This window comes from Nelumbo lutea, chromosome 4, assembly GCF_056320005.1.
Source record: "Nelumbo lutea isolate HS-2025 chromosome 4, American lotus-T2T, whole genome shotgun sequence".
NCBI lineage: Eukaryota > Viridiplantae > Streptophyta > Magnoliopsida > Proteales > Nelumbonaceae > Nelumbo > Nelumbo lutea.
Window position 1 is genome coordinate 4,627,736 of NC_142687.1, and position 26,853 is coordinate 4,654,588.

The 26,853-nt window shown below is 42.1% G+C and overlaps 4 protein-coding genes across 4 annotated transcripts; 2 read left to right on the plus strand and 2 right to left on the minus strand.

The window, feature by feature from the left end:
• Window positions 1–6,784: 6,784 nt before the first annotated feature.
• Window positions 6,785–7,612, minus strand: LOC148853486 (uncharacterized). The gene has a single exon (XM_088982581.1). It carries the CDS (start codon window positions 7,226–7,228, stop codon window positions 7,019–7,021), a length of 210 nt encoding a protein of 69 aa, XP_088838707.1. The 5' UTR covers window positions 7,229–7,612; the 3' UTR covers window positions 6,785–7,018.
• Window positions 7,613–13,263: 5,651 nt separating this feature from the next.
• Window positions 13,264–16,178, plus strand: LOC148853487 (uncharacterized). The gene has a single exon (XM_088982578.1). It carries the CDS (start codon window positions 13,476–13,478, stop codon window positions 13,692–13,694), a length of 219 nt encoding a protein of 72 aa, XP_088838704.1. The 5' UTR covers window positions 13,264–13,475; the 3' UTR covers window positions 13,695–16,178.
• Window positions 15,754–16,178, plus strand: LOC148853488 (DUF3339-domain containing protein). The gene has a single exon (XM_088982582.1). It carries the CDS (start codon window positions 15,754–15,756, stop codon window positions 15,958–15,960), a length of 207 nt encoding a protein of 68 aa, XP_088838708.1. The 3' UTR covers window positions 15,961–16,178.
• Window positions 16,179–19,545: 3,367 nt separating this feature from the next.
• On the minus strand, window positions 19,546–20,151 carry LOC148853489 (uncharacterized). The gene has a single exon (XM_088982579.1). The coding sequence runs from the start codon at window positions 19,977–19,979 to the stop codon at window positions 19,767–19,769; it is 213 nt and encodes a 70-aa protein (XP_088838705.1). The 5' UTR covers window positions 19,980–20,151; the 3' UTR covers window positions 19,546–19,766.
• Between the last annotated feature and the right edge of the window lie 6,702 nt (window positions 20,152–26,853).

The window sequence follows — 26,853 nt, forward strand, 5'->3', positions numbered from 1 at the left end:
CTGAGGGAGTGCCCTTACCCAAAGAAGTGCCATCTCGGTTCAAGGAGATCAAACCTCAGAAGGAGCAGCAAACCTCCGGGGAGGGGGTCTCTACCTCTTGTCGAGGTTGGGACCCGGACAACTTCGGTCCTTCCACGATGACTTTGGATAGACTTCTTTCTTTAATAGCTCGCTACCGACTTCTCGATGACCTTGTCTTTAGTATTCCCCTAGACCGGTATCCTTAGGATCACAATCATCATGAGGTCACGATTTTCGAGGAGCAGCTCATGGTCAGGCTGCACTTCTTACTCCACCCTTTTACCGTAGAAATCATTAAGTTCATCACCATCGATCAGCTTCACCCGAACTCTATATGTACCATTGTTAGTACCATCTTGCTCTTCCACGCGTACAACCGACCTCTTTTTCTCAATGTCTTTAGTTCTATCTTCTCTATTAAGAAAATTTCTTCATGCCTCCTCGGTGACACCCGGCATAGTTACTGCATCTCACCTCGCCTAGGGCACAAGGTTCTATTCGGTCGCCTAAACAAGGTGTCGGCTTGGAAGAGGTGATACTTTGTTGATCGGAATCCTAAGGGGTGGTCGTTCCCAACTCACTAGTGGGTGGCCAATCAAGACCCCATGGTTAAATTGGATGTAAAGACTAGAGTGGTCATTTAGTCCTAGAGGGACCTCAGTCTAAAGATGGAAGATTTCCTGGCAGAGGAAAAACTTGTGTGAGTGGGGCTGAGCCCTCCTGGTAGGCCTCTACCTCGGCACAAACACTTACGTTCTTTTCTTTCATTTTGGCTTCAATTCGCAAATGACTGGTCTTGCTTTCTTTGTAGGAGCCATGCCAGGTGTTGATGCTGCTAACCTCCTCAAAAGCGTGTAGAAGGTGAAGAAGAGAAAGGCCTCGAAGAGGCCCCGTTGCAAGGAGGCCACCCCTTCAATGCCCGCCAAGCCAGTAGCTATTGTGCCGGTGTCTGTGCCCACCACTACCGAGCTTCCTAAGGAGGCCGTATGTCCCCAACCTCTAGTTGTCGACTTGGTGGAGGAGGACGAAGGCTAGGGTACTCCACCTCGCCAGCCAGAAGGTGCCTCAGTGTCCGAGCCCCAACTCGCCTTGACAAAGGAAGATTTCGTTAGGAAGGAGAGCATAATGAGCACGAGACTCAGGCTCCTCAAAAGTAAGGATGTGGTATACCCTATGTAGGTTGTGGAGTGGACCGAGATGCCGACAAGTCAGCTCAGGGGGAGGGTAGCCAGCTACTGCATGGTGTTAAGTGGCCAGCCCCTTAACCTGTTCTCTTAGTTTCTCTTCGGTAGTACTCATACTTCTTTCATTTTATTTTTCTAGTGAATTCTGCCATTCATTCACTCGTTTATAAATCCGAGGTGCACCTAAAGTGAGCTCGAGAAGATGAAGAGAACTCTCGGAAGCTTCATCGCGAACTAGACCTAACCCAGGGCAAGATGCTTAGGGCGAAGAAAGGTGCCCAGAGCAAGGAAGAGCTGATTCTAATGCTGACAGAGGAAAAGAAGAATCTCAAATGGGAGAAGGAAGTCCTCCTAAGGGAGAAGGAAACCCTCCTGAGAAAGAAGGTAGCCCTCCAAAGGGAGAACGAGAACCTCGTGGCAATGATCAAGGAGTGCATTGAGATCTTCGAGATTGCGATCCAGGAGGCAAGGACTCAGGAGCGAGATCGGGCCATCAAGGATTTTAAGAGTCCATAGAGTTCCACGATCTCTAGGTCGAGTATGGCTCTGGTTCGTCTTGTTCGGGCTTTAAACTATGCAGGTGGCTGGCGTGGCAAAAGTTTCCCGAGCTCAATCTCGACGTCATCTCTATGTCTTCTGTTACCCCCGAAATGGTGAAGGAGGCTGATGAGGAACCAGATTCCGGAGAGAGGGAGAGTGATAACAACCTCCTCGAAGTAGGATCGACGGAGGAGGGGGGCTAAGGTGATGCTAAGGACCAAATGGAGACCAATCTGCCTGAGAGAGGAGATTCTGAAGGCGAGAAGCCCGACGTTTGACTTCACTTGCCTCTTTTCTTGGACCCCCTGTACATATATGTATGCCCTGAGCATGCGAGCTCGGTTGGAATAGCAATTACTTTCCCCACTCTCCTCTCTTTCTCTTTTTTTTTTTTTTTGCCATGTACTCCAAACTTTCATTATCCTGAAGTGTCAAGCTAACGAGCATATCTCCAAGTAGAAATAACCCAGTATTGTTGTACGTCGAAGCGGACAGACACTATAGGGTATATACCCGACTTATCTGTGCACAGGCTACTTACTTACCCATAACAAAGCAGTTGGGTTTTTTGCTTTTTGACTGCCTATGCCAAAGCGACAAAGTCTTATTGGGCCTATACCGAAGAGGCAAATAGGACTTAGTGCGCCTATACCGAAGAGGCAATTAGGACTTGTTGTGCCTATGCCAAAGAGGCGATTAAGACTTATTGTGCCTATGCCGAAGAGGTGACTAGGACTTAGTGCACCTATGCCGAAGAGGCGAATAGGACTTATTGTGCCTAAGCCGAAAAGGCGACTAGGACTTATTGTGCCTATGCTGAAGAGGCGACTAGGACTTAGTGCGCCTATGCTGAAGAGGCAACTATGACTTATTGTGCCTAGGTCTTTTATCAGCTCGGCCTTGTACCATACGTGAGGTTGAAGGGTGTTTCACCTATTGCGGTCTTGATGGTAGTTCAGTAGGCCCAAAGGACACTAGGCAGTTCATCTACCCACAATCCCTTAACTCAGGCCAGGTGAGCTTTCAGTCCACGAAGAATCGCCCTGTTTGTTACTTTACTTATCTGTTCAATTGCAAGTGCGCCACCGAGGTGAAATTTTGCTAGACTCCCATCTCGGCACACCAGTTCTAGAACTCGATGTCTTCAACCATCTTCCCATTATCGAATATCAACACCCGAGATAGTCAGAAGCGGCACACTATGTTTTTCTAGAAGAAGTTTTGTATGTTGTGAGCTATAATGGTTACCAAGGGCTCGGCCTTCACCCACTTCGTGAAGTAATCTACTGCCACAACCAGGAACCTTCTCTGCCTGGTTGCTGAGGGGAAAGGTCCCAGGATGTCTATCCCCCATTGAGCAAAAGGCAACGGGCTGGTGAGGTATTTCAGATAGGCAGAATGTAGTCGGGGGATGTTGGCGTGCCTTTCGCAATTGTCACACTTTTTGACGAGCTCGAGGGTGTTTGCCTTCATGTTAGGCCAGAAATATCCTTGCCTCAACGCCTTCTCGACAAGTGCCCTGCCCCCTAGGTGTCCTTCGTAGAGTCCCTCATGGATGACGCACAATTCTTGATCCACTTCTGAAGGTCGCGAGCAGCGTAGGTAGGGGAGCGTAAAGGATCTCCTATACAGCCGCCCATCGGTGAGAACATATTGGGTTGAGTATCGCTCTACACTCTGAGCTGCATTGCATTCTGCTGACAGGGTCCCATAAAGAAGATAATCGACGAGCAGGTCTATCCAACTCAGTTTCTTTACTGACATGGGAGCGACCTCTTCTGCCCCCTGAGAATGCTAGGGCAAGGCAAGTTTTCGATATATATTGTCCGCTTCGTGATCTCGTTGGTACAGGCCAATTGAGACAATGCATTAGCCTCAGCATTCTCGGACCTCGGTATCTTCCTAAGGAAGCAAGAGTGGAAGTTCAGCAAAATCTCTCTGACCTTGACTAGGTATGCTACCATGGTTTGGTCACAAGCCTCTTAATCATCGTTAACCTGGTTGACCACCAACTATGAATCACTACATACGATGAGGTGTTTGGCTCCCATCTCCTTTGCTTGGTTAAGCCCGATGATTAGTGTCTCATACTCCGCCAAGACTTGGGCTTTGACCGCTAGGTGGGGTTCAAACCGGATGCCGTATTCGTTCAGTTCAATGGACCACTTTGTTAATCTTCCAAACACCTCGAGCTTCAGCAAAATCTGTCTTAGGGGTTTGTTGGTGAGGATGACAATAGTGTGGGCTTGGACTGCTATGATCAGCGCGGATGTTAACTTCTTGATCTCGGGATACCTGGTTTCGGCACCCTGCAAAACTTTACTAACATAGTGGACGGGTTGTTGGACCCAGTCTACTTCTCTGATCAGTACTGAGCTGACTATCTCATCACCCACAGAGAGGTACAGCTTTAACTCATCTCCTTCTTCAGGTCGGGTTAGAACCAGTGCAGTATTTAGGTACCTTTTCAACTCGTCAAACGCGACTTGGTACTCCTCGGTTCATTACAAGTACTCGTTCTTTTTTATTGCCTTGAAAAAAGGCAAGCATCAACCCGTCGACTTAGACATGAACCGACCTAAGGTGGATACCTGGCCAGTCAGCCTTTGGACTTCCTTTATTTTCTGTTTTAGACTCATATCTAAAATAGCTTTAATTTTTTCTGGGTTGGCTTCGATGCCTCGTTGGTTCACTATGTAACTTAGGAATTTACCCGACGTGACCCCGAAAACACTTGTTCGGATTTAACTTCATATTATACTTTGTTAAAATTTAAAAACATCGTTTAAATCATTTAATAAAGAGTTCAAAATATGGGTCTTCACGACCATGTCATCAACATAACATTCCAGTTTATTGTTGATCAATAGCTCAAAAATTTTATTTACAAGTCGTTGAAACACTGCCTTGGCATTTTTCAAACCAAAGGGTGTAACTTTATAACAGTACAGTCCGAGTTCAATTATAAATGCGGTCTTGTCCTGGTCATCAGGGTCCATCTTAATCTGTTTGTAGTCGGAGTAGGCGTTCAGAAAACTTAGCAACTTGTGCCTCGAGCTTGCGTCTACTAGGCGATCGATTTTGGGCAGTGGGAAGCAATCTTTCGGGAAGGCTCTATTTAGGTCGGTGTAATTGATGCACATTCGCCACTTGTCGTTGGCCTTCTTCACTGGCATCGGGTTAGCGACCCAGCTCAAGTAATAGACTTCCGTGATGAAGTCTGCGGGGATGAGCTTCCCGACCTCCTCATCGACTACCCTCCACCGCTCTGGGGCGAGGTTGCGTTTTCTTTGTCTTACTGGCATGACTAGATGGTCCACATTAAGTTTGTGAGTTATTATTTTATGGTCGATTCCGAGCATCTCCACCCTGCACCAACGAAGCTGTCCTTGCTGAATTGTCGTCCTGTTGGCAATAGACCTGTTCATGGGTCGGGTCAGCTCGATCTCGGTCCGGGCTTTTACTCTTCATGAAACAAAATTTGTTAGGCCCGAGCCCGAGCCCGACCAACGGGCCTACAACTTGAGCTCGTGCCCGACACTAATAAAAAACCCAAAGCCTGAGCCCGAAGCCTGACGGTGACTGTTTTTGTCGGAGCTGAGTTCGCGATGACTATGAGCTGCGATTTTAATAGTGAAAAGTGTGTCAATTCGCATCTGAGAAAGAAAGAGAGAGAGAACTCACCGCCGCCTCGCCGGTGTCAAAGATTTGAAAGAGAAATGAGAAGAAAAATGAGAGAGGGAAAGAGAGAGAGAGGGAGAGAGAGAGAGAGAAGGAGAGGACTCACCGTTGGAGTTGTTGCGTCGGTGAATGTTTGTCGCCTCGCCGATTGTGTGATTGTATAAGAGTGTGAGGACTGAGGAGGATGTAAAGATTAAAGAGAAGAGAAGTTCAACTATAGGGAAAGAGATGAAAGAGGTGAAAGGGAATAGAGGTTCAGCTTAGAGAGTTGGGGTTTTTTAAGTTTAGTCTATAAGTCGGGCCGGACTATTTTGATAAATCCCGAACCCAACTCGAATTTATTGTAGATTGGTCTTTTTGGCGGACTCATTTGTGTGTTCAAACCCGTCTAGGGGCCGGGCCAGGCTGGGCCACCCAACCCATTTATCCCTTCCTTACTAGTTGGGGCCAAATCATCCTTCATAGGTAGGTATCGCTTACCCTTCCCCACATAAATTATTAAGGAACAGTACGTGTGGTTTTCTTAATCATACCCTCATACGCGGAGCTGTAGGCTATGAAATTTCCCCTCCCTAGATAGGGTTTTGGTAGGACGAGGAAACAAAACCAATTTTTTTCGTAATCAGTTGAATTGTTCTTTTGTTTTCGCTCAGCATTCTCTTCTCTCCCTGTTTGGTTCAGACTTCAGACGACAGGAATTAGAATCACGTGAAAGAGGACTCTGATTCTCAAGGGAGGGAGGAGAGGGAAGGGAAGGGAAATAGGGGGGAATGGTCATTCCCTAAGATGGAAAATTTGCCATGCCATTCCACAGTTCTGATTCCATACCCCCTGTTCCTTCCTGAGAACCAAGCGCTCTTAGCCAGCGACGTACATTTGATGTTGTCTGGAATGTGGATATATAGATAAGACGCAGTGTACTAGAATAGGCTATATCAATATTAATTTATGCAGCCCTCAGTATTAGTATAATGTGGTGTTTGGTTGCACAGAGAAATAATTAATAAGAGAGAAACAGAAAGTCGAGGAAGTTAATTTCTGTTTCTCTCTCATTTTCCATCAAACCAAAAAACAGCCCAAGGAAATTATAACCGGGGGAAATACAAGAAATCCGATACAGAAATTGACTGAAAGATGTGCAGCAGGAAGATGGCACGTATATATATAATCAATAATTTAGCGGATAAAAAAGATTGGAGATTTGAGAATGCCTTTAGCACTTGAAATTTGAAGAAAACAGGGCAAATAAAATATAGATGTTATAGCGAGGTTGCAATCCCACTATCAAACAAAATCACACAACACCCACAAAGCTACCATTTTGTATCACAAATCGAGTATGATTTGCGAGATGAAAATTCAAAAAGAAAGCAAAAGCAATTCCATTAACAAAGGAAAAAGGAAACACGTACTGATGTAAGTAGTGGAGTTGTAGCAGTGATCAAATAACAAGTCAAAAGTTGATAAACAACAGGGGTCCCCTCAAAATCAAGAACGACAGGAAGACAGCAGAGCACATACCGAGAGAAAAAGGGGGGAAAACGGAACGAAGCTAAAAAGAATAACAAGAAAAGAAAAGCGAGGGTTAATAATTAGCCAGTATAGATATGAACACCGATGGCAATGAGGAAGATGGTGATGAGAGCGAAATAGATGACGGCGTGGACCAATATGGACACCCCACTCGTCTGCATGTTGCCGAACTCCACTATTCTGTTCCTCCCAGGCAGCTGGAACACCAGCCCCGGCGTTAACAGCACGAACAACACCACTGCTATCACCACTGGACCCCAATCTGCCATTCTCTCTCTCTCTCAAAGCGAACGAACCAGCTACTGCGCACACAGAGTTACGAAGACAAGAATAACAGTCCACAAAACGGAGAATAATCCCAATCGACGATTGTCGAAGACAAGAATAACAGTCCACAAATCAAGAGGAACTGTGTTCGCTCTTTCTTTTTCTTTTTCTAATTTTTTTATTCGTTTTTGAGCAAAAAAGGACAAAAGCATTGGAATCGACACCTCTCGACGGAGATTGGAGCAAGGGGAAGAAGCTACCGACACATCTGGGCTCTGGGGCCTGGACACAAGGCGAAGCCACCGAAAGGACGGCACCGCCTTGTCTCGAGATTTGGACAGGTGGTGCCTGTGATTGTGAATGTGATGTTTCAGTTCCGACTTCATTATCACGCTTCAAATTGTCTGCTTTTCTTTACCTGCTCACTAGTTTTATATCCAACCTCCCTCACGCCTCAACGCATTATCACGTCAATTCGAGTTCGTGGAGACAATCCTAACCGTTGATATGGATCATAAGATTTTAACGGCCACCAGAAATAGGGAATATTCCACGTGTCAATATGACGTGATGTATTATGATCTACCGCCTCGCTCCGATCCTCTCTATTTGGGAATTGGGAATTGGGGATGGAAGTGGGGCCCAGCCCAGCCCAGCCCAGATGGCCGGGATTTGTTGTGTATTGCAACGAGTTACGGAACCAATTACACAAAGAAATCGGCTTCCGTCAGGGCACGCTCGTGCTCATTTTGCAATCAATCTTACATTTACATTGGGAATACCTTCCAGAAAATAAAGAATAAGTAAGGAGATATTCTTAATTCAAGGCTGGTAACTGTAAAGGCTTCTCGAACGGATCGTCAATTGATTGCTAAAGTGACCGGTAAGTGTTACTAAAATCCGATTTGAAAGTGAACGAGTTCTCCTAGATCTCAGCCTTCAATTTTGTGCTTTGTGGGATTTCCTGTCATACGAGAACGCAAGCCAACAAAGGGCGTGTGGTAAGGATTAGTAACCCATATCATATGATTTTTACCCAATTTTTTGAGAATGGAATGATTCTTGATCGTCCATTGATGTCAAAATCATGGGATGAGATTTATAGAGGGTTACTGGTAGAATATGGGGTTCAGAATTTTGCATTGGGTTGCCCTATACTTAACCCGTGATTTTTTCTCATATTAACATTTCTAAAATACATTCTACCAAAGAGTTTTTTTTGGTGAAATACACTTTTACTCCACGGCAGAAATCTGAAATTACAAGCCCTCATACTCTATTAGTAGCTTCTTATATATCGCATCTTGTCTGTAGATTTGACATCAATCTTCAGTTGAGATTCATCCCATTTATATGTGGGGCTTAGAATTCTGAACAATCATTCTCCCTTTTCATTTTATAGAAACATGGATGTCTTAGTGCTACACAAGCCAAAAGTCTCCCTTACAAATAGCTATTAAACCACTCGAAGAACTAAATGCAAACAACTTAATCTAGAATGAGTTTCATTAGCAATCCAATTTGTCTCTCTGAACACGTGTCTGTAGCTTACTCGCCCTTCCAGCTAATCCTTCAACTTTAGGCAATCTTTGATAACATTCTTTAGGTTTCAAGGAGGATGGGTCCGGTTCCTAATACAAGAGATTACCAGCTTTGAGTCCCCTTCAATAACCACCACCTGTGAACCTCCCACGCAGTTCAAGCCTAATCAAAGCATCCTATAACCACTTGATTTGTCACCCTATTTTAAGATACCAAGTTTTCCAATATCATTTATTTTTTTTGTATCACAGTTAGAATCTATGGGTTCACATATGATGCCGAAAACACATGATACTTGAAGAACTTACAACCAATCAATTAACATCATAAAAGTCGTAATCAATTGGATGGATTTTTGTCAAAATTCATGGAGGGCTGTGATTGGTTAAAGCTTTTTCCCTATTACTACAAAAGTGGTAATCAATCAAGTGGTTTTTTTTTATCAAATTCACAAGGGCTTTGATTAGTCAAAACCTTTCGGATATCATGCCTTCTTCGCATCATAGATTTTCTCCCTTACTTATATCTCTTGAAACGACAACCTAGGGCTATTTTGGATAGGAATTGGGATTGAAAAAGAAACAAACAATCATCTTCTTTTGTTCCTCTCTTGAAACCTTGATCCCCGGTGGTTATTATTAAGAATAATCACAATATTGGGTTTATAATTCTGATGATTACTAATTTGGAACCCACTTGGGTCATGATGAACCATCACCATCGAATAAATCAAGGAATGACCTAGAACCAATGTTTTAAAAATTAACCCAAAAAGAAACTACTTCTTTTGCCTTTGCTTAATTAATCAGCAATTCAACCATTTAGGTCAAGTCATGATGTCATAAATAAAAATATAAAATAGTTTGGAGGTTGGACTTTACAGCTTGAATTCTTCAGTTTGAGTGTTCCAAGCAAATTTGCTAGAGGAGGACCTTGGTGGAGGGAAAATGAAGAAAGTGAGCATCATCCAATTTGAGTATTCTCCGTTCTCCCTCATCCTTAAGATGACAATAGAGTCCCTTCACCCAAGGAATGGAAAAAAGAACAATATGTTAGCAATACGAAAAGTAGCAACTCATAGTCGTTACAGCCTTACAAGTATTACCAAACGCTTGACAAAATAGTAATGTCTTGTCTACCGTATTTCTCTTCCTCTTAGCGAGAAGTAGTAAATTGATCATGTGGATGTTAGACAGTGTATGCCCTAAGTTCCAGCCATATTTATGTATAGATACATTTATTGTAAATGGATAAAAGTACATTATTGTTTCATATTGACATTGATATGTTTCTATGAAATTACCCCTTAAACTGAACACTTATGAGAATCATGTTAGTTTACAATGTTTTCAGCCGTTGGATAGACTTTGAGAGTTTATCCTATCAATACTGACACTGGTGTGCTGCCAAAGAAGTTGGGACAACTTGTCTCAACTACTAGGATTAAACCTAAAGCACATGTAGTGTGTGTTTGGATGAAACACTAAACCCGGATCATTTTCCAGTTATGCCCTAGATCTTGGAGATTGATGAACAAAGCTAGAAAATTACACATAACCCCTAAATTTGATTATGGTACTACAATAAGTGTTGGATTGGACTGTTGTTTATATGCCAATCAATGAGATCCATCAAGGATCAAAACCAGGGTATGTTGGGAAAGTTTGAAAATTCATCTAAGTGGATGATCATAGTGATAAGATTGTGCCTTTTGTCGGACAAAGTGAACGATAGGGCTTACACTCTCACTGATGGAGACATAATAAACTGTCGACAATAGATTTCAACTGTGTTTGAGATTTGGTTTTGCAATATATATATATATTATAATGTTTTATGAAAAATATTTGTAAAATGTTGTAATTCTTGTGATCCATCCGAGCAAAGAATGTGACACTACACCTTGCAATCAGGGGAGAAGTTCTTTCCTATCGGACAGTATTTGATCATTATGGGCCGCAAAGTCCTTCCCTCTCAACAAATCACCACACCCATGCATCGACACACATTTGCTAGAAATATAGTAAAACAAACATTGAATAGAGATTTGTTAGGGCTTTCAAGATGTGAGAGAGAGAGAGAGAGAGAGAGAGAAACATTCGATCAATACGAGAAAGACATAGGGAGAGAACATCAAACAAAACTTTACTGTATGGTGAAGGATTTTTATATAGTAGGGGAGAGGAAGAGAGGGAGAGCAGGAGGAGAGAGATTGATTTGAGAGAAAGGAGATTGGGCAATAGCCAATCTTTCATCTTAGTAAAGGAGAAGAAGAATATGGGTAAAGTTCCTGTTTTTTCCATAAGGAAGAGGAAGAAGATGAAGAATAGATAGAGAGAGAGAGAGAGATGTATGTAGAAATGTTAGGGTTATGATTAGGGCTTGTGGAAACTTATCTCATCAAAGTTGAAGAAAGCTTTGTCTTGACGGAGAGAGACAGAGGGAACAAAGACAAAGACAAACAAGAAAGCTCTCAGTGATGTTGTCTTGATGATGTTGCCTATAAAGGAGGAGAAGGCTCTCGAACACCTGTCAGAATTAGCACACTCTGATTGTAATCACATGAGACTGTAGATCTACTCGCACAAGTAGATTTCATTTACAGCACGGAGAGAGCACCCATTTCGTATTTGTGTGTGTGTATAAGATGCTCTAGTTCTAAGACATGGAGATGGTTTTAGTGGTAAAAGGGAGCATAGGTGTAGAATTGGAACCCATATCTGAATTGAAGTAATATCCAATCTATTTAAAGCTCCAATTGACTAACCACTTGACCTGTTATCACTATTATGCTACCGATTGATTGATTATAAGTTTTTCCGGTATCATAGTCAAATTAAAAAAATTATAATTTTTTGTTAACTTTTTTACTGTATCTAATGTAATTATTTATTTTTAGAATGTGTTTTCTTCATTATTTTCTTCATCCAAACACAGCCAAGGGCATTATTAGCCAGTGATCAATTATATCTTTTTTGTTGGTAAGTGGGTACTGATGTTGTGTGATCTGGTGCTCCTTGCTAATAGACATATCGGACGTCAAACCGTATGGGTCTCCTAGTTGAGCTGCAAAAGAACAGTATCAAAATGTCCAGGTTACTTTATTCGGGGTGTGCAATCTGTTGCTTAAGTTAGCAATGAGTTATGAGAATTGGAAAGCTTGAAACCAAGAGAGCTATTAGTGTTTAATCATGTGTACCTTCTTTGAAAAAGGGGATGCCTTTATATAGGCTAACAGCCGTGAGTTTCACAAAGTGTGTCCGGGTTCTCTTGCCCGTTTGGTTTGGAGGTGGTTTCATGCCTAGAGATAGGCTTCACGTAAGCGGGTAGTGCTTACTCGGTTGCACCCGAAATGGGCGGGGCATTAGTTAGCTTCATCAACATGGTGTCGTGATCGCAGGGAAGTCAGAGCCGACAACTCGCTTGAAGAAGAAGTCGCCCATCGTGTCACGCATGCCACTAGCTAAGTCTCTACTAGGTCGGCGGCGGTAGGTCACCTCTTACGCCAACCTGACATCGGCCGATTTATCTATAGTCCAACCTATCGAGGTAGGGCTGAGGATCTACTAGGTCGGTGGAGACAGGTTATCTCTTACACCGACCTGACGTCGATCGCCTATCTGCAGTCTGACCTACCGAGGTGGGACCGAGGAGTCTACGACGGATGCGAAGTATCTGTCATGCTCTTGAAATCTGCTTATATGGAGTTGAATTATCATCTAACAGTTTGTGAAGCCACGTCATTACATCACTAGAGTGCCAAATCATCTCTCATCAATTACATAATTAAAGAACTATTATTGGGACTAAAAAAAAGACTATGGGTATTATTTTCTCAAATAGATATTTCAAGAAATAATGGAATTAATTTCTCAAAAAATTAAAAAAAAAGACTAGGTATCTTTAAACTGAAAAAGAAACCCCTTTCCCTTAACGCCTCACCCCCTTGTGGCAGCGGGATTTGATCCCAGAGCTCTACTCCGAGAGAGTTAGAAAACCTACCAACTGAGCCACCATCATTTGGCGGCATCACATGGATTTGCTTATGTTCAAAATCACTTAAAGTTTAAGAACTACACCATCCCATTTACAGTACACTTACACATCAATCCCACTACACCATCTTTGGAATAAAGCATGAAAGATATAATATTTATTTACTTTATTGAAATGAAAATCCAACAATCAGTGTGCTTCATATATATATATATATATATATATATAGTAAGCATACGTTCATTTGGCATGTAAGAAGATAATGATTTGATGATCCTCCCCTTTTCTTCTGTTTAGTCAATTCATTCATCCCCACCTCACAAGCAGATGAGCACAATCATATATTACTCGATCGGGATTCGGGATAAAGCCACCCTTGCAATGCAATGCAGGAAACCCACGTTCCACCTTTTTTAATGTCATCTCTGCTTTAATTGCTAGCTTTTTGCAAGAGCACTTCCAGTGCCAGTGAGTAGCACCTTTATTAATGGCTATGAAAATGCAAGGAAGCGGTAATTAATTAGGACTGAAAAGAAAAGAAAAATTGACCCTTGTTTAATTTAGCATCCTCCTATCCTTCTCCGTTAAGGAAAATGCTCTCACTCTTTATTCACTACAAACCCTCATAAAAAACCGTGTTATGTTTAAGTTATTAGCACTCAAACTTTTGGAACTAAACTGTGGTATGCTTGATTCCATCGGGAGACAGAGATGGCCGCCGCAGATTGGGGACCGGTTGTTGTTTCATTGGTCATGTTCATACTTTTATCACCGGGGCTCCTGTTTCAACTACCGGCAAGGGCAAGGGTGGTGGAGTTCGGGAACATGTGCACAAGCGGAATCTCCATCTTGGTACACGCCATTATTTACTTTTGTGTACTTACTATCTTGATCGTTGCCATTGGCGTGCACATAAACGCCCATCGATGAGATTTAGATGATCTTTATTATCGCACACACTTTTTTGCCCTTTTGTTTCACAAAGCAAGCAAAGTTCACTTGGAATAGCTTGTGTTTCGTAGAATTTCAGGTGTAGTACGTCTTGTTTACGTCTTTCCTTTTGGTTTTCTCCCACGCACCCTTCTTTATCTTCAATGTTTTTTTTTTTTTCTTTTTTTGTTATTTTGACTTTTAATTAGTGCTTAATGGCATATGATATTTCACTCTCATTGCAAATTTACGAACAATAGATGTAACCTTTATTCTTGAGAATCACGATGATAGCGCTTGGATTCAGATTCATATACCAAGGATCTGGATCTCAAAATGCGAATCTGTTTTCCAAAACCGCTTCAAGAAATAAATTAGCATTTCTTTGTCTAATGCACCACTTAAATTGGGGGTCAAAAATAAACTCTTAGGCGCGCGCGCATGGGACCCATTATGGCAGGCCTTGATCTTGAAGCCTTACAGTTGCAGGTACCAATTTTTGGTTTAGACTTCAAAGCTCAAAGCTTGAGCTAAAACTATTCCCAATTCCACCGGCACTTTTCAAAATTACACTAGGGTTCTAACTTTATCAAACCACAATCCTAATCTTAATCCTAACCTAGCGTCATCCTGATTATTGAATTCACTTGTTACCACACTCGTGCATATGATAGACATTACTTTGATTATTATTACCTTGATATCATCTTATGGGCTGGATCAGCTTGCCCTATGCCTCAATTTATTATAAATTGTGTTAGATTTTGCAAACCCAACATCAAGTTAATTTCTTAACCTAACTGTACCCTATTTTTTTGTGGTGGGTTTTTTTAAGAAATTAATTTACAATTGATATATCTTATAACTAATTACATGAAGCAAGAAATCGACCTCATCAGTTAGTGCTCTCTCTCTCTCTCTCTCTCTCTCTCTCTCCTGATTGTATTTGCCTTCTTGGTTCGTTTCGCCCGCATTGCACTTGAGGTTGTAAAAAAATTATAACTGCTCTCTTTGTTTACAGTGCAAATTTGAACCACGTGCAAATTTTGCACTCCAAAACTGATGCAAAATTTTCACAACATACCTCCCCGGTCCAAACCAGAATTTTCACTCACTCATTTGCATTCTCATGCACACACTTGCACTGCAGACAAATGGAACCTAAGTAGCTGGGTGGCCCGTATTCATGTTCACCTGTGTGCGCGCGCTTGAGAGAGAACAATATACTAATATATGGTCAATCAGCCAGAGACTTCACCAAAAGGCTAGCTGGTACCTTACAACAGCGGTGATTCATGGTATCAAATAGATGGTTCAATCAAGACCATCCCACCATCACCCGGAGTCCTGAGAGCATCGTTAAAACTTGAAAGTATAAACTTTAACTGCAAGTGAGGGGAGAAAAGACCCACTATGTGCCACATAGGCGCCCTATCAGCAAATGTCTCATTAATTACATTTGTGTATTAAAATTTGTAAAAGCAAACTTCGGTTTTTATACACCTCTCCCGTTTCAGAATCTTCAAAATGAAAATTCCTTAAATGAATAGACATTTATTGATATTTTGCTAATGTGGTGCTTAATGACGCCTATGTATCATAAATGCCCTCATTAAATGTATTTCTTAGTTTTGAAGTCACACAAGTACAAAATGTTTTACGGGGCCAAACACCCTCTATATGTAATAGATAGGAGATAAGGTGATCATTAAAACGTGGCTTTTGTCATAATTCTCAGTTGGGTCACAGCGTTGATAGACTGTTCTAAGTTCTTTATAGGATTCCAGCCTCTTAAAAAAAATACGAGCACAAGCAGAATTTGGCATCCAAAGCCCCCTTTAATTGGGATAAGCATGGCATGAAGCATCTTTACCTTTCCCTCTTTTTTTTTTTTGCCTTCATCATTAATATGTTATATTATTATTTTTGGCGCCTTTGCCACATAGAAGGCTTCCATTCAGAATCCCACTAGTGATGCTCGTTGATCGAAACCTTATTCCTCCCCTTTATTAAATTTAACAGAAGCAAAAGCTGGTTCCCTGGCGTATACGAGACTACAATGAAAGATTGGGCTGCTCCAATTATAGCCATGGCTCTATTTGCATTTCTCACGCCAGGAGTAATCTTTCAGATGCCAGGAAAGCAACGACCCATTGATTTCATGAACATGAAGACGAGCCTGGTCTCCATCTTGGTTCATGCCACGCTCTATGGCCTGCTTCTCATGTTGTTCCTTGTTATTCTACATGCCCACCTCTATGTTTAGCTAAGTCTCAAGTGTTTTATTTATAATCAGACCATGAGAGAGTTTCCAGACTGTATTCTTCTTCCTCCTCTATTAACAGCCTCAAGCAAAGTCTTGGGCTTTCTCCCCCGTAATTGGTACTTCTCTGTCCTCTTACTTTTCACATATTTTGTTACAATCAGTCACTATTACACGTTTCTACAATAAATAGAAATATGGTAATGTGTTTTCGACTGTTATATTATCATTTGAAGCTTGAGTTTGAGTCTGTTCTTGTTAGGCCTCACAGTTTATGCAGATTCCTTTATTATTATTCAGCAGGATAATCTCAGGGAGACGCTCATAGTTTGAGTTTAATGGACAATATTCCAGTAAACCTAGCTAAACGCTGATGGTATTCATTCTCCATTGTTTGTCAAGTGAAGCTTTCATTAATTTGATAATTTAGTAAAAAAAAAAAAAACTATTTTCTTGGCAAACAGGAAAAGTTAAAATACAATACCATGAGTATGAAGCTGGCTAGGGAAGTGACCAAAACTTCAGAACCAAGATTCCTGCTCTTCCATGTAAAAGAAATTTTTGGTAGATTGATCAGCCACTCCCCAGCTTGATCCTAACCAAAAAAGTTAAAAACATAAAATAAAATTGCACCATACAGGATTATTGCAAGCCTTGGTTCATGCAACACATCTCTGTAGAGTCTAAATTTCTGAACTTTACTCTTAAAGCATCTTACAAGCTGATGCTTGTTCTAAATATAAAACCAAAAGCATGGATAATGAATCCGTTACAGATAGGTAGGTACACATAAATAAGAATATAAATTGAATTGAGGAAATTACATAAAAGTAACTTTGCATCTCAATATATATAAAGTTTGGTAGCTCCCTAAATTGTATAAAGAAATCACCATCTAGAAAACAAAACAGAAGAACTTCTCCAAAATTAAAATATTATCACTACAGAAAGATGGACTGTAGAAGTGCAACAAGTAAAACCTAGTAGCAGAACTTCTCTAAAAGTCAATAAACTACTACTTTTATGCTGGCGAGGAATTTATGCATCAAGCCATCAATAACACACCAAGTGCATTTGGTTGAATGAATATGCTCACTAATAGGATTTTCAATGATTATGAAACCACAAATAAGTTCTACATATTCTGCTTTATCATGGAACTAGGTTCAAAGTACTATTGTGGAATTCTTTCCATAACAATAAGCGGAGGATGAAAAATTAAATGCATTGGAGCCATTACCGTTGTATGCAGTGGCCTTCAACCAAGCAAATTTGGGTTAATAATGGTTCTGAGTTTTATATGCTTCTATGCAGTGCACTCAGGTCAAGTCTAGATTGACAAACAGTATAGTAAAGCTTCTCATACCTTAAATGTCATCCTTGTTTCTTGATAGACAAGCAGTAAGCACTTTGATCTAGTGTAAACAAGACCATAAAAAATAAGACATCTGACAAAAGTAATATTTAGAGACAAGGAGAAGAGAAGTATCAATGAAAACCAGAAGCCAAGTTTTTACCAGTTTTCCATCAGGTTCAGTCCACTAGATCCATGAATTGTTTCTGACTTGTTGATGGTTATCCAGTTCAATCATTGGAAAGAAGAAACAGCAGAGAGCTGCAATCCTGAGAACTTCATGGCATATCAATTTATCAATTTTTTTGCAATAGTAACAAGAAAAAAATATATGGGGATAGAAACATTGTCTCCATAACAGCATGTAGGTGATCTGTAACTGCTTGAGAATGAGCAGCATATCGTCCCCAAACTCACCCAACATTATGAACATGAATATCTTTAAGGAAAGAGAAAACCAAGTACCAAACTACAGAAACCACAAAGTCAAGAGCTACAATCTCTTACCTAGTGTGATTGGTGTATTCTACAAAAGTCAGCCTAATCTGTTGTTCTACAAAAGATTAACCAAACCAAAGATTGATCAGCATCTGATAAAACATTTTAAATCTAACTTGGACAAGGAACTTGAAAACCAAAAGATAAACTCCAAGATAGAAGCATTCTCCAGGCTATGCTTGAGTCTGAACCCCAATCCATATAAGAGATATGAAGACCCAATATCTTTGCATTAGAAACTAAACGAATAAAGCACAGAAAACAGAGTAGTTGAAGAACAGAACTAAACGAAGTTCGGGACTTCGTGGACAATGAATATGATTAAAGCATGTAAAAATTATCAAACAGTATACAAATTCAAAAATACACTGCTATAAAATCACTGCCAACAGTTGTACCATGATCCATTTATTGCATTCATGTGGTGTCAAAGCCCATGGATCCTCATTCCTTAACATGAACCGGTCATTACAAGCCTTTAAGACAACAACACCACACCTCCTATTGCCTCTATTTCAAACAAATAACCCCCACAAGCATAAACCAAAAGATCTCCTAACACACACACACACACACACACACACACACACACACACACACACACAAACCCAGCTTCGTAGCACCAATATGCTACTAGTAAGTAAAATACCGATACTGTGATTTTTGTCAATATCACCAACCACACAAGTACATTTTGGTTAATCTTGACATTCTAAATTTACTACAAAAGACAATAAACTCAGAACTCAGTTTATGCAAATTCTTTAGACCTCTTAGTTGAGTGCTTTCTTACCCTATCAATCCTGCTCCCGAATTCCTTTTTACCTTGGAGGACTAAAATCAAAAGACATAACGGAAAACATAATAACCACACAAGTACATTTTGGTTAATCTTGACATTCTAAATTTACTACAAAAGACAATAAACTCATAACTCAGTTTATGCAAATTCTTTAGACCTCTTAGTTGAGTGCTTTCTTACCCTATCAATCCTGCTCCCGAATTCCTTTTTACCTTGGAGGACTAAAATCAAAAGACATAACGGAAAACATAATAAGAAAAGCCCCATTAAAATTACAGTTTACAGAGAAGCATTACTTAACTTGAAAATAGTAAGTTAGATGTAATGCAAATGCGTAGATTTTCATCTTCTCACCTAGCTATTCTAGCATAGCATCAGAAATACAACAACCGAACAGGAATATAATTCAATTCAAACTTCCCTTTCAGCAGTCAAGGTCAAAGAGCTTCCCGCCACGATCGATCCTGCCTTCTTAATAGTGGGCTAATAGATTGTCTAAATCAGAAACGAAATCGTAGTGAACATACTCAATAAAAAGAAGCTAACAAGTCTGCTAGCACCTTCCGTCAAACAACAACAATAAGGATAAGGATATTAGCCCTTTATATAATAGAATGGTGGAGCAGAACTGGTGAAGACGACCCCAAATTATTAGTATGTATACGCACTCAATTGAGGATAACCGCAGGGTTATTTGATACAAAACCTTAAACTAGAGGCAGGTGGAAGCAAAATTGAGGCACATCCATGAGTGAATTGAGTCCATCCAAATAGTAGATTTGTTCCCATTCGGAACTTGTAGAATGGTAAACCCTATAATTAAAATTGAAGCAATATAAACCCCATTTTGAGAGAAAGTTTCCAAGGAAAAGCAGCCACAAAGGATAGAAGAAAAGGAGATCACAAACTCCACAAAATGTTTCGTATGCTAAGCTTAGGAAAAAAGCACATAGACACAGAGATACTCTCCGCCAAATCAATTAAATCGTTTGTAGCTTACAACATTATATCAGTCCTCATTAGGGCTCAGATGTATTACAATGAACAGAGAAATGAAACAACAACAATACAAAGCAAATTCGGAAACCCTAGATCCGAAAGGGTCGAATACGGAATACCACCGTGTGGTGGGTGGTGTGCCGACTGTCGGAATGTTTAAGAACCAAGGTAGACGTGGATTCCAATAGCTAACAAGAAGATGGCGACAAGAGCCAAGTAGAGAATGGAGTGAACGAATATGGATACACCACTGGTTTGTAAGTTTCCGAATTCAATGAATCGGTTCCGACCGGGTACCTGAATCAGCAACCCCGGCGATAACAATACGAACAGCACCACCGCCACGAAAACTGGGCCCCAGTCCGACATCTCCTTCAGTATTCTGTAGTTACACCTTCTCCGACAAAGAGAAATGGTAATAGAAGAGAAGACCCAAAGAAGTCAACCACGGAACCAGGAAGCAGACACACTCTTAAAGATGAGTTTGATACCTTCATTTCATCCATTAGCTTGAATACGAAGGAGAGTAGGAGACACATACGTGAGTAGGGAGTAGGGACCATCTGTAAAGTAAACAAGGTTAGGGAATCAAGTCATCCAGATTCAATTCCCGCCGTCCCATTTCTATCGTTCTTTGGCCACGTGACTGAGACAGTGAATTTGCTTCAACATTTCTACCGAAAAAAAAATAAAAAGAATTTTGCTTCAACATGAGAAATCATGAATATACACTTATAAGAGTGAGAGATAAAAACAAAAAGACTCAAAAGGGCCTTTTGAACATTTAGCTAAATTAAATGGTTCAGCTGCTTTGAATAATTTGAAGTTTGAACCATATTGTTTGGTTCAGTTTATGTTTATTGAATAAATGCTTTTGTTTTATTTACTGGTAAAATTGAAAAATGTAATAATTGCAACTGTTTATGACAATTAGGTGCCGCATCAGTATAAAAGTGAATAATCACCTGGCCGTTTGTGGAAGCTTCAAAAAATAACTTCTACAAATGGTTGGCATGCACATAAACCAAAGTTCATTTTTTACATTTTTTATGTATGCAGAAGAGCAAGAGAGAGAAAATGTTGAGATGGTGCCTATGTGGCACCGTCAATAAACGTAAACGGAACCAAATACCCCGTATATCATCGTGCCATCAAGTGTCATCATCATGTTTGCAGCATATCATCCAAGCATCTAAGTGTATCTTAGGTGGGGTAATAAATGAATTTTGTTTTGGGGAATGTCAATGCCATTATTGTAATTATGTAGTATGATTTTCACCATCTTGATGTTTTCTTTTGTCACTCCCCCAAAAACTTTACTTACTCTTTAAAGGGAGGTAAGTAGTCAAATGTGCTAAGAACGTGTAAAAGTTAAGCACAAAATCCCCTCGATGCTAAATTGTGTGCTTGTGCTTGCCACCATTTTAGGCAATACAAAAGAGCCTTTTGACTAATTTGTGTGCATTTTTTGTTGTTTTTGCATGTTATTGTTGCTTTCGTAGGTTTATTTGACCAAATTGAGCTCTGCGGGCCTCATCGACTACCTCCGTAATAGTTGGTATTAGAGCAGGAGCTCATTGCTAGCATTCGACCCATGTCGCAAATTACGCCATGAAGCACAATAGGGGCATCATAGATGAGATCAAGCATGGACTCTCCCTAGTCGACGATGCACCCGCAAATGACACCACCAAAGACAAAGCATCGAAGACCCGAGAACCTAAACCTAGCAAGCGCAAAAAATCTACTAACAAGCATGCAACCATTGACTTGTGCGTGCTACGCTACGAAGCCACCGTAGGCGAAATGCGAGATTGGGTAGACAAGTTCCATCAAAACATGGAAGCCATGGAGAGTGTGTTGGTGGAAGTGGAAGGCCGCCTAAGTGGGGTCGTGGACAAGGTCCACGACATACTCAATGGCGCGCTTAAAGAAGTTGCAGCATTGCACGCCAACAAGAGGGAAGCTCATCCAACTCGCATGCCCAAAACAAACTTGATAACCTTCAAGCCCAACTTGACGAAATGAGAAGTGAGTGGGCAACACATGGAGGAGTGCCATGTCCTCCCCAACGGCCATCCAGAACCAACTAAATGAAATCAGAGAATAATGGGCTCCATGAAGTTAGCCCTGTGTACTTCCGCCGACATCCAAGCTCAAGTAGATGAAATCAAGGCGGAGTGTGCTATACTAAAGAGAGCCATTGCTAATCCAGTCAGTACCTCCACCATGCATGTGCCCTCCCACATCAAAGTTAGGGAGCCAACTCCCTATTTAGGAACATGTGATGCTCGAGAGCTTGAAAATTTCCTTTGGCAAATGGAACAGTATATTGCGGCAGCTAATATCAATGATGAAATGACCTAAGTACTCACAGCTACAATGCATTTGATTGATATTGCCATGTTGTGGTGGCGTAGAAGGTGTGTTGACATTGAACGGGGTATGTGCACCATCAACATGTGAAAGAATTCTCAACTCTCACACTAGAAGTCACCGATATGTCAAACAAAGACCTACTATTCAACTTCATGGACGATCTAAAGACTTAGGTTGAGTTAGAGCTCCAGCAAAGGAATGTGCAGGACCTTGCCACAACCATGGCTGTGGTCGAACAACTTGGGGAGATGAGACTATCGGATGACAAAAGAAGCTAGCCATTTAGCTCACATGAATCAAATTTGAGTGGGGGAGATAGATCACCAAGTCCCCCAAAAGAGAAGCAGCCCTACCACAACCGACCATCAGAGTACTAGAAAGAGAAATAACCATAGGGAAGTCAAGGCTTCTACAACAATAGATACCAAGGGAGACCGGCATGTCTTCCCACTTGCTACATTTGTGGGGAGGAGCACTTGACAAAGCACTGCCCAAAGCAGAAGAAGCTCAATGCCCTCATTGCCAAGTTCAGTGATGACAAGTAAAGCGATGGGGAGCGGAGTACACAGGCTGTGGTTAAACAACTTGGGGAGATGAGACTATCGGATGACAAAAGAAGCCAGCCATTTAGCTCACATGAATCAAATTTGAGTGAGGGAGATAGACCACCAAGTCCCCCAAAAGAGAAGCAGCCCTACCACAACCGACCATTAGAGTACTAGAAAGAGAAATAACCATAGGGAAGTCAAGGCTTCTACAACAATAGATACCAGGGGATACCAGCCCGTCCTCCCACTTGCTACATTTGTGGGGGGGGAGCACTTGACAAAGCACTGCCCAAAGCAGAAGAAGCTCAATGCCCTCATTGCCAAGTTCAGTGATGACAAGTAAAGCGATGGGGACGGAGTACACAGGCATCGAGAGTGGGTGCCCTCCAACTTTTTAATGCCATGTTGAAGAAAGGGGCTACATTTAAACAGCCCACCTCAATCAAGAGAGGACTAATGTACTTTGACATAAATCTTGGCAGGAGGCCAACTAAGGCCCTAGTTGATACAGGGGTCACTCATAACTTCATATCCATTTCAGAAGCCAATAGACTTAACTTGGCCATTTCAAAGGAGCTAAACTGGCTCAAAAATGTCAATGCAAGTGCCAAACCCGTTGAAGGCATGGCTCATCGAGTAAGACTCCAAGTCGACACCTGGGATGAGGAGATTGACCTCTTCGTCATTGGCATGGATGATTTCAATGTTGTCTTAGGCATGGACTTCTTGACACAAGAAAAAGCGGCACCGATGCCTCAACTTGACATTTTATTGATCCTGGATGAGCGATCACCTTGCATGGTCAACATGATTGCCACAACTGACAAAAAAGAATAAGCAAGTCTCAACCCTACAACTCCAACATCCACCACGTCACCAAAGGACGTCATAGAGCTCTGCAACAATGGCCATAGTTAATTCAACTAGAAGTGATCATAGCACCTCTAGGAAGAAGACAACACCAACACCGCCACAACCGCAGTAGAAGCAGCAATAGCCGCTATGACAACAACATAAGCCATATGTGCCCACTTTTCCTAGGCCTAAGAGAAGACCCAAGGCCTACTCCAATACCATCCTCACATACCACTATGGGAAGAGAGTGCCACCCATAGCCAATAGGATTCAATCCAACCCTCGACCTTCATCCAACTCATATAGTAGTCATGTGAGGAGAGAACCTTGGCGAAAGCCCTCCATGTCCAACACCCTTTTAATCCAATTTCAAATTTTGTACCAACTTTTACCTTAGCTTGTAGCACAACCCAACCTAGGCCACGCCTGACTTACCTACAAGCCGCTAGCTAAGGACTTGCTATAGAACCTAGCCATGAGCCTTCCCAACATAACCAACACCTACAAGCCTATCACCATGTGCCCGAGCCTTAGAAGATGCAAAGCTAATGGAGCACCTGAAGAATCCTCTTTCACCAACAAGTCCAAGCAACAAGTTGAAGTTGGTCTTCAAGGATGAAGACCAAATTGAGTGGGGGAGACTGTCATAAGTGACCATTTTGCTGTGCTATCAAGTGTCATCATCATGCCCACAGCATGCCAATGGAATCTCAATGCATGTCTTGGGTGGGGCAATGCATGTATTTTGTGATGAGGGCGGATTTGGCCCTCCAATGACATCATAACACATGGCATCTTGGAACAACTGGATGACACCTAGACTCCATCTAAGTGATGATTTGGAGTCCCATATCGCAGTTCGTCTTCACCTCGACATGGCGACCTACCTCTACCACCGACCTGGCGACCTCGATCATAACTTAGGTCGGATTGCAGCACCTCATCCAGGGCCGACCTGTAGCACCTTGTCACTGGTCGAGTGACCTCGACGTGAGAAGCGACCTCCCTCGAGAGCTTTCCGACTTGATTGAAGACCAGGCAGTGACCTACGAGGTGTGCTCGCCAACAAATTCGACATGCATATCCCGACACTCCCAAGTTTCTCAGAAGTTGGCCCACGTACCGGATATTCCAGAGGATGGTCAAGATGCATGGTGATTACCTCCGAGGATCTCAAACCGGTTAGGCATGAACTCCAGGAAATCTTGGGTGCGGTGTGTAAGGCTTACACCAAACAATGCCTATATAAAGGCACCAACCACAATGACACAGAGGAGGTACGCGCGATTACTTGCTCACTAGCTTATTTGCATTCAAGCTTTCAGCTCACAACCAAAGTACAATACTAACTTAAGCATCAGAGCCACCTCACCGGGTCAGCCACCCCAGGTTCTTTGATCTTTTGTCTTGCAGCTTGGTCCAACTCGCTACGCGACTAGTGTCTAGGTAGTCTTCCAGCTAGGAGCTTCTAGATTGCACACCATCAATTGGCACCATCTATGGGAATATGCTACAAGAAGCTAAGTTCTCACCTTCTAAAATGCTAAGTCCTCATCTTCCAGAAAGCTAAAGATCTCACCTGTTAAAAATTTAAATTCTCACTCTCTAATTTCCATTTTTATGAACTCAAAGGCATTTTTGAGCAGCACCAACATCTAGAACGAATATTAATTATTGGAGGGCAAAGACATCCGTGATGAACCTTGAGAACTCCCTTTTGACAATCAAACAAGTGCAGGCCAAATTCAACATTCCTAGTGCCTCAAATAAATACCCCGCTACCGCATGTGAACGCCCCTCTCCCCACGGTAGAGACATCAGCGGTTCCTGCCGAGATTGAAGCGCGACGATTCTATAAGATGAAACATGAATTTCCAGATTTGAGAATGGGAGAAGCTCGATGTAGATAGCAGCAGAACAACCTCAACTCATCCTCAACAACAGTCAGCTAAGGCGAGGCCTCACAAGCCCCATGTCGGGAGGTCGCCCTTGCAAGTCGAGCCCTTTGTAGTTGCCGACCTCAACAGCAATCAACCTCAACTCATTCTCCCGTGCAAGCTGACGACCTAGAGTCAGTAGTGCTGCCCCCGCAGGTCGAGCTACCAGTGGCTTCTTGTAGGAATGGATGACCTTCATCCAACTCATATAGTAGCCATGTGAGGAGAGAACCTTGGCGAAAGCCCTCCATGTCCAACACCCTTTTAATCCAAATTCAAATTTTGTACCAACTTTTACCTTAGCTTGTAGCACAACCCAACCTAGGCCACGCCTAACTTACCTACAAGCCGTTAGCTAAGGACTTGCTATAGAACCTAGCCATGAGCCTTCCCAACATAACCAACACCTACAAGCCTATCACCATGTGCCCGAGCCTTAGAAGATGCAAAGCTAATGGAGCACCTGAAGAATCCTCTTTCACCAACAAGTCCAAGCAACACGTTGAAGTTGGTCTTCGATGACGAAGACCGAATTGAGTGGGGGAGACTGTCACAAGTGACCATTTTGTTGCGCTATTAAGTGTCATCATCATGCCTGCAACATGCCAATGGAATCCCAATGCATGTCTTGGGTGGGGCAATGCATGTATTTTGTGATGAGCGCAGATTTGGCCCTCCAATGACATCATAACACATGGCATCTTGGAACAACTGGGTGACACCTAGACTCCATCTAAGTGATGATTTGGAGTCCCAGATCGCAGTTCTTCTTCACCTCGACCTGGTGACCTACCTCTACCACCAACCTGGCGACCTCGATCACAACTTAGGTCGGATTGCAGCACCTCACCCAAGGCCGATCTATAGTACCTCGTCACTGGCCGAAGTGACCTTGGCATGAGGAGTGACCTCCCTCGAGGGCTTGCTGACCTGATTGAAGACCAGGCGGTGACCTGCGAGATGTGCTCGCTGACAAATTCGGCATGCATATCCAACACTCCTAGGTTTCTCAGAAGTTGGCCCACGTACCGGATATTCTGGAGGATGGTCAACATGCATGGCGGTTACCTCCGAGGATCTTAGACCGGTTAGGCACGACCTCCCAGAAATCTCGGGTGCGGTGCGTGAGACCCACACTAAACAATGTCTATATAAAGGCACCAACCCCAATGACACAGAGGAGGTACACGCAATTACTTGCTCACTAGCTTATTTGCATTCAAGCTTTCAGCTTGCAACCAAAGTACAATACTAACATAAGCATCGGAGTGACCTCGTCGGGTCAGCCACCCCGGGTTCTCTGATCCTTCGTCTTGTAGCTTGGTCCAGCTCGCCACGCGACTAGTGTCCAGGTAGTTTTCCAGCTAGGAGCTTCCAGACTGCGCACCATCAATTTGCATGGGGGGATTCCAATGGAATTATTGTAATTATGTAGTATGGTTTTTTCACCATCTTGATTTTTTTTTGTCATTATCCAAAAGCTTAACTTACTCTTTGAGGGGAGCAAGGTTCTAAATACGACCT

Coding starts and splice junctions, on each gene's coding strand:
- LOC148853487 (XM_088982578.1), top strand. CDS start 13,476: ATGGCCGCCGCAGATTGGGGACCGGTTGTTGTTTCATTGGTCATGTTC.
- LOC148853488 (XM_088982582.1), top strand. CDS start 15,754: ATGAAAGATTGGGCTGCTCCAATTATAGCCATGGCTCTATTTGCATTT.
- LOC148853489 (XM_088982579.1), bottom strand. CDS start 19,979: ATGTCGGACTGGGGCCCAGTTTTCGTGGCGGTGGTGCTGTTCGTATTG.
- LOC148853486 (XM_088982581.1), bottom strand. CDS start 7,228: ATGGCAGATTGGGGTCCAGTGGTGATAGCAGTGGTGTTGTTCGTGCTG.